The sequence below is a fragment of the Anguilla rostrata genome, chromosome 2 (genome assembly GCF_018555375.3).
Source record: "Anguilla rostrata isolate EN2019 chromosome 2, ASM1855537v3, whole genome shotgun sequence".
NCBI classification, from domain to species: domain Eukaryota; kingdom Metazoa; phylum Chordata; class Actinopteri; order Anguilliformes; family Anguillidae; genus Anguilla; species Anguilla rostrata.
In genome coordinates, this window is record NC_057934.1 from 56,322,081 (window position 1) to 56,334,224 (window position 12,144).

Here is a 12,144-nt window from a genome sequence, read left to right on the forward strand (position 1 = left end):
GTAGAGAACAGAACAGAAACCACATTTCCTGGGTGCAGCACACATCGAGGAAATGACTATTTATTATTCGCTACCATTTCATCTTGCCAGTAGCCAGTGATGTGAGATAAACATGAGACAGTAAGATTTGTAGCTCTCGACCAGGCACACTTTGACCACAGGTAACAGAATGGAGGTTCTACGGTGGACTTGTGTGCTGGGACTCCTCTTCACTCTAGCCGGGGCTGCAAGGGCAGGTAAGAGTGGAGTCCAGTGTATCTGTCCCTGTGAGAAATCATGTGTGCAAGCAATTACATTTGCTTTTGCAGAGGCAGCTATATAATATCATTTAAAATTATATTATTAAGTCATTTACCTTGATATATGACAAGATGTGTCACTACTTGCCTTGTGATTTCAACTGGACATCACTGAACAAAAAGCCTGCTTAATCTAATGGTTGAAAACTACAATTTATTATGCAAATTTCTACAACTGCTGTAAGATCATTTGTAATCCGGGTAAGAAAAAGACTTAGTTGGGTGGTCAAGGGTTCAGGTCTCTAAGGTACTTCAGTGAGTGAAGTGGGGGCACTTCAGAGGAAATGAGATGCAAAAAAAAGTTGTGTCTTGACAAGTGTTTCAGTCATGTAATGAGACTCAAGTAGAAAATATTAACTTAGTTTTGAGTTACTTTCTGCTTGACAAGTGAAATTGTCTTACCCCGTTGACAAATCTTGAACTGAGTAACTGCACCTCCTTGGCATTGGCTCATCTTATTTAGCAAAGAAAGTAATATAAAAAGAAATTTCAATCAAAATATAAGATTAAAATACTTGTTAAGATGGACTATTTTTTGGTTTTTGCAGTGTTATATTCCATTATGCCTATTTGTTCATTAGCACAGCAACATCACACATTCAAAGAGATGCAGAGAAGTAAAGGCTCATATGGGCTCATCATCTGGACACACTGAATTGTCAAAAGATGAACAACCAAACGTGTCTCTCTGTGATGAAAAATAGCATAACTCTGAGGGAAAGTTGACACTATAACATGCTTTTGGCACTGTTAAATGTATAGCAGTTATCACACCGCAGCAGGCGAGCCAGCCCAGCAATTGAATCATAAGCTATGTAGAAACAGTCCTTTGTTTAAAGCGACATCTCTGCATTAAGACAGGGGTATTTTGTCAGACATTGTCATTCATAGTGGAAGCTTTAACAATTGAACCAAGATGGAGTAATGTCCAAAGAAGTCAAGCTCAATGCAGAACTTCTGACTTAAAAGTATATAATCCACAAGAGAGAACTGCATGAAGACGAATGACCACAGATCATGCCAAATATACATTTCTCTCGCATACAAGAATAAATGTGAAAAGCGACAAACTAGAGTGAGAGGAAGTTTGTTTGAAGTCTGTGTCTGACAGAGACAGATCTGAAAATTCATGCCCTGTCGGTGATGACCAAAAACATACATTTTAGGAGTCTTGAAACTATTCCTCTTTAAAATGAACACATTCCACAATACTTAACTTGTTGAGGCAAGTACACTAAAGCCTTTATGTCCTACTTCATAAGGACTACATTTTAATATTTCGAAATTTAGAAATTATTTCAAGCAATTCTCTGTCTTAGATATGCAGATAGTTAAGTCAATGCAAAATTAGAAGCGCAAAAGATAATTCTCCAGAGAACACTAAAAGATCTTGAATTTTGTAGATCCAACATATGTATACATGTTTTGTCATCCTCTTCTCTCTTCTCTCCAGAATCCCCTGTGGTTTTCCAAAGCCCAAAAGCCATTTCGCTCATGAAGGTGAACTCAACAGCCAAAATACAATGTAGAACCACTTTGATCAATCCAACGGGGCTCTATTTGAAAAGACGCTTCTCTAAGGAACTGGAGGTGCTGTACTTTTCAGTGGGTACCTCAAAGCGCACTGTAAACCAAGAGTACAAGCACAGGCTGTCCATGATCGGTGAATGCTGTGACTACACATTACAGCTGTCCCTGCTGGGAGTGAAAGACTCAGATGGGTACTACTGCATTTGGAGCAAACTAGATGAACAATCTGGGGGGGTGAAGAGATACGAGAGTACGGACACAATCATCATCATCCGAGGTACACAGGGAAAAGCACTTTTACAAGAATGTAGAGAGCTGACCAGTGTTGATTATGATAGTTGAGTTTTAAGTGACTAGGAACTCCTCAAAACCTCTGCTGCATTATAACAGTTGCTCACTCAACAGTTTTGTAGCATGTACACTATCTGTGTGTTTAGCAAGTGCTACAAAACCTTGTCAGTTCTGAACCTGCTTTTCAAATGTGAGGAGGCAGCAGTTAAGGAGTGACCACATCCACAAATCTGTGGTATGGGGCTCTTGAGCTCAGGTTTCGGCTCATTAAATTAGTGTGTTATCTGAGCACTGCGCAAACACACTTTGTCTCACAAGCAGGAATTTCAGAGGGAGAGTCTGGTAAAGTGCAGATGTAGATAATAAGGCAAGGCATGGTGTCACAGTGCAGAGTGTATGATTACACAGGCCTGATCAATATCTGAATTTTCAGCACTGTGACCAAAAAAAGACAATGCACAGCATGCCTTGAAAGTACTGTAATCAGAACCACAAATTAATTACTAAAACTGGGTGCCTTTTGTCAAAGTAATGTTTTGTTTCTTTTCCTGTTTAGAGAGGGACCCAAAAGAGGACTGTAACAGAATTCATAACCTGCAACAAATCTTGTTCCTTCTGAGTGTGACAGCAGGCGCAGTTGTGGTCTGTGTCTTCCTCGGTGTACTGATGTGGCGGTGCACAAGGGTGAGTCAAATGATGTGTTGCCGCTTTTTCTTTTTTTTTTACATGCACTCTTCAGTCCATTCTACTGAAGGAATTACTATTAAATTTATTTTATTTTATTTTTTAGTAATAGCATCAATTTAATCATGATCACTGAACATCCCAGCTTTTTAAAATTTTTTGTTGTCTTTCTATCTTGGTCTTTGATATACCTTTTTCATTACGGAGTAGAGGCAGAATTAATCTTTCTGTTTCCTGTCTCCTCACAGACCAAAGAAAGCTACAGGCCTGTTGTGACAAACCAGAGACATCACCAACTCTGTCCCCAACACAGTGACATGCAGTACATTTATCACAATAATTGAGTAACTAGACGGAACTAGAGGACAGCTTTGCGTGTTTCTTTCTCAAAGTGTGGACAAACTGATGTCTTTGTGTGCTCTGATAATCATTCATTATTGATATAATTTTTAGTAACTGTTTATGTAGTGTATGTTTGTTATTATCCCTACAGAGGTCCATTAAGTACCTCATTTAATAGTGTATGTGTTGGGGAGGTCATTATACTTTATTTTTGCGTGTGCATGAGTCACCTCAAATGTGCGACATTCATCAGAATGTAAATGTCAGCACAAGTCTGTCATTTCTAAAAAAAAAAACTTACACCACATCCTGGTCCTTCATGTCTGCTTAGTCGCTGATCTGTAGGAAAATACACTTTGGCAAATAACAGGTTAGAACAAACAGGTTAGTATCATGTGATAAGCTACAATAATAGCCGATACGACACAGCGTAATTGGAAAAGGGAGACGATGCATTTGATTCCCCAATGATGCAGTCAATAAAAGTGAAAATGTTTTGCTCAAAAAGTAGTCAAACCATGATCATCCAAACCTCTATTATTTATTTTGAATGTCTACACTCATGCTCAGTTTAATAATCAAGTAAGCAAGCTGAAACATTTTCTTGTGCAAATAAAATGTTACATTTTCCTTAATAAGTTGACGCTTGTGCTATTGACTATTTCTTTGACAAATGTGGAAACTTAGTTGCAATTTGTATTTGTGCCATAATGTAAATATTATAAAGTTGATGATAAAAATAAACATCTTATCAACATGTTAGCAAAATCTATAGAAGATAAATACACAAGAAAGCCTGCAGCTAATTTCCGCTGTGATCCTAAATGGATTATTACATTACATTACAGGCATTTAGCAGACGCTCTTATCCACAGCGACGTACAAGTGCATCAGTTCAATTCAAATGCAGAAATAGCAAGACAGGCATGGCTACCATTTCTCTTGTGAGAAAAGGGGGAATATGTGGCTTTGGCAGAGCAGAACGTTGCCATGCCACAATCTAAGGGAAGGTGAGTACTACAAAACAAAATGACGATTATTTATTACTGTTTTAAATATGATATAGATGGAATTGTTTAACAACATAATCGTGGTTAGCATGACTCTAAGAGGAGACCTGGAGGACTTTAAAAGAGTCGTGCTGGTTGGTGCATACAGTATTTGGCAGAAGATTCAGTAACCGAGAAGGCTGAACTTGCTTGTTTTTCAATCGATGTCAAAGGTAACAGATGGAAGCATCTTCTCTACGACAGTGCTGTCACGGCATTAATTTAACTACAAGGCAAAACAGACGAGCAGCTGCAGATCAACTCGATCTTGGGTACAGCAGTTACGATATAAAGGAATTTTTTTCAAAGGTGCACCCAAATTGCTGTGATTATTTTCGAGGAAAAGGTTTAATAACCAGCGATACAAACCTGAACAGGACAAACTATTTCAAGGGGCACTGACTACTACGTAGCAACTACAATAGCAAATCACATGTCCTTGATCAGGCAGACATGGTGTTAACTACACTGGTGTTATCTCCGCTGTCAGTCCTGTGGACTAGCCTGGTGTCAGCGTGCAGAGGACAGCACAAAGTCTAACTAAAATTACAAATAAAAGCGGAACTATCATTTTAGCTGCTTGTTTCTGCAGGACTGGGCGCTGCTGCGCGGGACGGTAAAACAATCTAGCTAAAACTTAATAGCTAGCTAATCTGAACGGTTTTATTTTGACAAATTATCGGACAAGTCTTTAATAAGACAAGACATATCTTAAGGGCTAGTACAGCACATACTCATGTGGTGTTAGGTATCTACTTACATACAATTGTGAACCGTTAATTTTAAATATTACAATGATTTAAAAACATAGAGCTAGCTAGCGTGCTTGTCACACCGAAAGTAGAATTTTTCGCGGTAGGTGGACTACGGTCTGTGAATAAGAATATCTAAATGGCTAGTCGTTCCATAAGACAAGTCTTGAACTGAAGCATTATATCTGTCTAGAAAAAGGACCTCAAGTGCGTGCAATCGGGTTGGTTATTTGTAGTGAATGCTTTAAAAAATTGCATTTTCTGTCCATTTCATAAGAACACGTCGAGATGAACACGTCCAGAATGTTCGTCTTCAAGCCGATGAAATCACTACTAACAAAGTGTACCAGGGCTACAGTAACCAGTGGTGAGTACACGAGTACCGATGTGTCACATGACGGATGTGGGTCGCTGTTGAACAGGAAGTTGAATTTACGCAAGGCAATACGTTTCTGATTTACCTGTATGGTATGTGGCTTTCCCCCATTTAACCGGAGTAAACATATTGACAGAGTTGTCTTTTTCTGTGAAAGCAATTCATTATTGAAAATAATTTTACGAGTGATAAGATTAGAACCATGTACATACTGGAGTTCCCAGGTTCATTTCAAAATCCTAAACCAATTATTTGTGATATTGAAGTAAAGAGCTGCCTGGATTGTTAACCTAGGTGGGGTCCTCTAGGCAAAGCATAATCATTTCCTCACACATCAAATTTTAAGTGGTGCGTAAATGCAGTGTGGCGACCGCTCTACAACAGAGGATGCGTGTTTGCTTTGTCACAACAAGTGGTCTATTTTCCCTTCAAGAAAGCCATCTGTCCATCATTTGATATTGCTTAAGTTTAAGTTTAGGTAGATCAGCCTTGACAAGTTCTTACTCAGCTTTCCACTTTTAGTCTGCCTAGATTCGCTCACCTTGGATACTTGTGTGCTTGGAGTTTGATGGAGACAGTGATGTCATACCTGTCTCTTTGCATGGTCAGCAGGATTCACTGGTTGACCTGTGTCAGGACCTGAATGTATGATTGATTATGCTCTGTTTTGCACAGGATTGCGTAGGCTGGCATGTACACCTAGCTCCTGTCCCAGGGTTTGTATTGTGGGTGGAGGACCAGCAGGCTTCTACACCGCTCAACACCTACTCAAAGTGAGAATTCCTGATATAGCCTCAGTTGGGGCCAAGCACTTCTAATGCATAGTTCTTCTTCACAAGGACAGAGAATAATCTGAGGTACCAGACAATGCTATTAAAGTTACTCAGACCATTTCAACGCTTTAGACACTATTTTAGTTAAAACCTTCAAACTTTACATGGATGGTGCCAGACACCGATCAATCTTCAAGATTTCTGGAAAAAAACAGGAAACCTGATTCAGTCCTTTAATCAGTGGAAAGAGAGAGAGAAAGAAAAGCCATTCATCAGTTAGTTTTGTTGTTTGTTCAGGCTTTGTTTCCTGTTTCCTGTCACAAGTTTGATTGCTCCAGAAGCCAGACCTATCCTGTTCTGGCCCTATTGCTTTTGGTTTTTTAGCTAACTAGCTAGCAGCTGTGATGTTCCATATTTATATGCAAAATTGTTATAGTGTAACTTTCAATTAAATATATTGTACTGGATATTTTATTTTTCAGTACTACACTCATTCTAAAAGTCATGAGGGAAGGTTTTCCAGTACACCCTTTAACATTTATTATGCCGATTTAAACACAAGTCCTAAATGACAATTAGATTAAATGTTCAAAGAATAGAATCAAATAGATCTCAGTTCACCAACAGCCATTTTCCACGATAAACATACTGATATTTGTGTCCCTTTGCCTTTTTGCAGGCTCATCCGGCCATCCAGGTAGACATATATGAGCGGCTGCCCATACCCTTCGGGCTTGTGCGATTTGGGGTGGCACCTGACCATCCAGAAGTCAAGGTAAAAGCCCTTTGTTCCTCTTTGGAATCCATAATGTTAGTTTAAAGGAAAGGTGAAGTTCACCTGCAACAAATGTTGACAGTGTCACTACTATATGTCCTGTATGTCATTGCAGAGCTGATGCTCGGTTTGGTTTTTTAGTAACTCTAGTAGAGTATACATTTAATCAGTGAAGCTGAAGGCTAATTAAGCCCCGCTCCGCTCACCAGGTCATACTCAGGTGTGCTCTCACTCACACGGCTCATTGCTCTGAGCGCTATTCAACAATCTGAGCTCTGCATACATCTGTGACATACACAAATGAGTCTTGCTTCAGTTAGTGACAGCTTTTATAACGAAAGAAAACCGCATGGAAAAAGGACAACTTTTAAAAAAGACAGAGGTTACATACGGAAGTTACAACCTATTCTTGAGGCTTGGAAACCTCAGCTGTGGACAACAGACAAAGTCTAGATCTGTGCTGAACATATACGAGCATACTTATGCTCACCAATAAAGTATTACCTTGGAGTCAAAGGTAACTGTGGACCAACTGTGGTGCTCTTGTTTCTGTCCCCCTGTGTCACATTGTGTTCTCTATAGAATGTCATCAACACTTTTACCCAGACTGCCCAGCATGAACGCTGCAGCTTCCATGGCAACGTGACTGTGGGAAAGGACGTGAGTGTGGAAGAACTGCAACAGGCTTATCATGCTGTCGTGCTGGTGAGTATTCCTTTTGTCACCGTATAAATGAGCTCAAAGGCTTAAACTCTCTCTCCTTTTCATTGTGTCCTTGGAAAGCATTGAGTCTGAGGTTGCACTTGTGCTGTCTTCACAAAGCATTAATACAACAAACAAACCTGCTTTAAGTTCTGGTAGTGTGTGTGTCTGTCTGTGTAACATGTTTGCATGTTTGTAGAGCTATGGAGCTGAGGGAAACCGCACTTTGGGAGTTCCGGGGGAAAATCTCTCAGGAGTTTACTCCGCTAAAGACTTTGTGGGATGGTACAATGGGCTCCCCAGCAACAAAGGCGTGAGTTTTCCCCCACTCTCATATCCACACTATTTTAGTGGAATACAGGCCTGTTTTGATATTAAACTTATAGCAGATGTTGAGATTCACATGCTTATGCCGGTGTGTAATGATGTGTTTTTGGGTTTCTGTGTCCAGTTGAATCCCGATCTGAGCAGTGAAACGGCAGTTATTTTGGGCCAGGGGAACGTGGCTCTAGATGTGGCCAGAATATTGCTTTCTCCCCTTGACGTTTTAACGGTGAGAGCAGGAACTTGTACAGTACATTTGTGTGAAGGTCTACAGATGTGATGAAGAAGACTCACCTTTCCTCCCCTTTTCTCTCCTCCCTTATTACAATAGAATGGAAATAAGACCAAATAATAATACACTAGCAATTGAAAGTGAATATCACATTTTGTGATATTTTTCATAGAACATATTTTTCATAATTATTGAATTAAGTTGGTCCAGTGTTTGTCCAATGTTGCCTGATGTATAATTTTTAGCTATCTCCCTCATGGTAGTCAATCATATAGTTATATAATGCCCTGTTGATTTAGTTTACTGAGATTTACAGTTACTCAGAGCTAACCGCCACCACAATGCCCTTATACAGGACAGGACCCTAGTGATATGGATCATTTTGTATCGGTGTAATATGAGCCATGATTATAGAAATTTTTGAATCTTTTAATGAAGCATGCATTTAATTGTTTGTGATGTACTATATGCTGTCATCTGGCAACCTAATATTTTGATCAATTGCTGGATTTAATAACACTGCAATCAGCAGACTGAGGCTTATATTCAATTAACATTGTATCATTTTGTCTGATAAGAAATTTTAAGTGATGTGAAATCACAATTGTAGCATTCAAATCTCAGAATTTCAAAATAAATGTCTAGCATTGTGTGGGAGTAGTTTTCCTGTTTGACAACAACAATTATCTAAAACACGTCCTTCAGTAGTCCTCGAAGTGTAGCTGTTCTTCTTTTACACCCACTTGTTCCGGTTTTTTTTAAACTTAAAAAAAACCGAAAGGGCTGCTTGTAAAACTGAAAGGGCTGCTTGTCATCACAAATCACTTCATGTTATTGTTCAGCAATGTTAAATCACGTAATTGTTGTCTTGGAAACAGGAATCTCCCTGGAGGGGCAGGAATGAGATAATACAAGGCGTAAAAGTTTTCTTTTACTCAGCCAGTTATCTTTTGTAAGAAAAACAAAAACGAAACACATCTGACATCCAGTCAAATTTCAGTGCTGTTATGTTAGGATTCAAAGTACCGCAACTTATTTTATTTTTATTATTTGTCCGTTAATGTTTCCATGCGTGGAACATTTCCTCCAAACTGTTTTATTAACCCTCTAGCACAGGAGTGTCCAGGCTTACCTGACATGGGTCGGTATGGGTGCAGGTTTTGTTTTAGCCCAGCGCTAAGACACCTGATGATGCACCCACACCGGCCCTTTTCAGATTAGATTGGACCCCCCTGCTGCAGCAAATTTGTCCTGCACTCTTGAACAAGCAGGTAATCATTGGTATCGTTCTAGTTTGCAGGACCTTTTTGGTAAGTTACTTGCTCATAAAAAAAAAAGAAAAAAATCTTTATACAATCTTTGTATGCCAGCTCTGAGAATTGAGAATTGCAACTTCATCTTGGCCATGATGATGAGTCAACCACAAATTATATTTTATGCATTTGTTGGCTTGTCTGTCTGTTTGAGAGTTTACTAATATTCTTTCATATTAAAAACTGTCATTCTGGCTCTGTTGCAAGTCAAATGAGTAATGAGTGGCAGTTATAAGATACATCCCTGGAAGTGGCAGAATGGCAGTCGTTTGTTGTGCTATAAGAGAGTTGACTCCTTCGTTCTTCGCTGTGCCAATCCGCTTTACAGAAGACAGACATCACACAGCCCTCCCTGCAGGCCCTGGCTACCAGCAGGGTGCGCCGGGTTCTGATTGTGGGCCGGCGGGGGCCCCTTCAGGTGGCCTGCACCATCAAGGTAAGCCTGCCTACTGCCAGATGACTGACAACACACTTCAGCCCCAAAACATTGCTGAAGCTGGTACCTGAAGATGGCCAGCTCAGCACCAATATGGTTGATCATAGGCTTTTCAGTGGTTTATATCTGCATCATATGGTTGTCTTTATGAAGACAGACATTTCAGAGTAATTTCAGAGACATTTGCCAGACTCTTAGCCTAAGTGACTTCCAAAAGTGCATTTGACTCTAGAGATCGGCTTCCATCCTTTGTGCTTCGACCACAGGAAACCTTTTTCAATCCAAGCAGCTTGGAAAATCGGATTTTCTCACTCCCTACTCTACAGCTTGCTCTGCCCAAAAATGCTACATGCACTCGTTGTCACAGAAGACATATTTCTTATATTGTCATCTGCTCATCAACTAATGAGGGTGGATTGATAAATTATGTACTAAACTAAAAGGGTGATGTCAGGTTCATCACTCTTAATAAGCTTTCATTTTCACTTTTTCTGGGTGATCTTTTGAGTGCTGCTAATAATTGCATATTCATTGCAACCCCCTCCCAGGAGCTCAGAGAGATGGTGAACCTGCCTGGTAACAGACCTGACATGTTGTCTGCAGACTTTCAAGGCATTGCAGAAGTACTGAAAGGTAAGAAGGCAAAGGTGAGGAGCAAGATTAGAGAGACAAGAGGCTGAAAAAATAGATACAGGGAGGCCGTGAGCCATGTGCAGTGTATCTGGTCCCAGAGCCTAGATTCAAATCCTGACTGTGCCAGGGATGGCTGTGCCTGGGTATACAATCAAGTGACACACAGCAGGCAAAGATCAATTTTAAGGGCTGCTTCCCCATTGCAAGCAAAAACAAAAAAACTAAAAATTCCTTTTATGAAAAGTATAACACTACTTTTACTATACTGCATAAAACATTCCATTCAAGTATGTAATTGTTTTTTTTACAACATGCACACTTGCTCTAGATTTACAAAGATCATAGCCTGATACATTTAAATAAAATAATAATCACCGTATGTGTGTACTACACAGTAACCTTCCCTGAAGCCTGGCATTGATCCTCTGACTCTGACAGCCTTGATTTTATCAGTGTTCCATTCCACTTGCTGATAATGAACAAGGTTTGCACGTTATCCACAGGCACCGTTTGTGTGCTAGAATAACACGTTCTTTAAACAGTAAGATCATGCTCACTTCATAATCAGATCTCCATAATTGCAGAACCAAATTGTTTTGACATTTCCCCATGTTGGGCATGCAGTGTGCAGTCAGATATAGAGATAAAAACTGAAGCTAGAAACCAGAAAGTAAACAACCCTGTCTGAGTATGGAGGTGCCTGGTGGCTTTGAGATTGTAGGGTAGATTTGTAACCTTAGGTGATACAGGGTTTAGGAGTCGTCATTTAATGACCTGTGACTTTTCTTTTCTTTGGAGAATTATCATCACAGAAGGTTTGATCATGGTAAATCAGCAGTTTTAAAAAGTAAAATGTGTGAAAAAGTGAAAGTTCTTATTTTATAAACAAATGAACTTGGATGCATTGCAATGCATGTGTGTTTTCTATGTTAAAGTTATTCTAGAGTCAAAACATCTGAAAATGTTTACACTGTCATCTTTATTCAGTGCTGTAGTGAAAACATTGTGACTGGAAAGTTGTTCATCAAGGCATCTGACCTCGTTTTGCCTGCGGCTCCCTTGTCGACAAAAACATTTTATTGATGGTATTAAGGAGGTCTGTATGTGGCATCACTGTGTGCCTGTATTTCCAGTGTCTCTGGTAGGAAAGAGATGATGTAACATAATTGTACCTAGTGCTCTGATTACTCAAGGACTAGATAGTATCGAACACCGTATCAAGCCTGGTCTTGGAAATCCCTGGAGTTTCTGCGTCTACTACGTGTCCTGGCAGGTTATTCCACATCAACTACTCTGACTGAAAAAAAACTTTCTAATATCTGTTTGGAATTGACTTTTTGCTAACATATACATGAGAAGTAGTGAATAACAGCGATAACAGAGATACGGATGTGTCTTGCAGAAAGAGAAAGTAACAAGGTGAAAGAGTGGTTGGTATTTGCACAGCATGAAGCGACAGTGCACTTTTCATAAGGTGAAATAAGCGTGATGCTGAAGGTCATGCTTATGTAAAGACCAGTGGAATATTAGTCTGTGCTTCATTCACTGTGACATGTAGGCCAGTTTGCAGTCTTTGCATGTCAGCCTGGTAATGCCACAGCTATTGGTTATACATTGGTTACCCAGTCTGCAC

At 39.7% G+C, this 12,144-nt stretch overlaps 1 protein-coding gene across 7 annotated transcripts in view; it reads left to right on the plus strand.

Annotated features, from left to right (window-relative positions):
* Positions 1–12,144, plus strand: part of fdxr (ferredoxin reductase) — a 17,463-nt gene continuing 5,319 nt past the window's right edge. Inside the window, exons 1-12 of one of the 7 annotated variants that reach the window (XM_064323285.1) lie at positions 1–236; positions 1,753–2,106; positions 2,677–2,804; positions 3,053–4,156; positions 5,225–5,314; positions 5,999–6,096; positions 6,776–6,871; positions 7,454–7,576; positions 7,773–7,886; positions 8,025–8,126; positions 9,771–9,878; positions 10,427–10,511. In XM_064323285.1, the coding sequence (XP_064179355.1) occupies positions 4,108–4,156; positions 5,225–5,314; positions 5,999–6,096; positions 6,776–6,871; positions 7,454–7,576; positions 7,773–7,886; positions 8,025–8,126; positions 9,771–9,878; positions 10,427–10,511 (865 nt within the window). In that variant the 5' untranslated portion in view covers positions 1–236; positions 1,753–2,106; positions 2,677–2,804; positions 3,053–4,107. The other 6 variants (XM_064323280.1, XM_064323279.1, XM_064323284.1 and 3 more) reach the window with 6 other exon arrangements.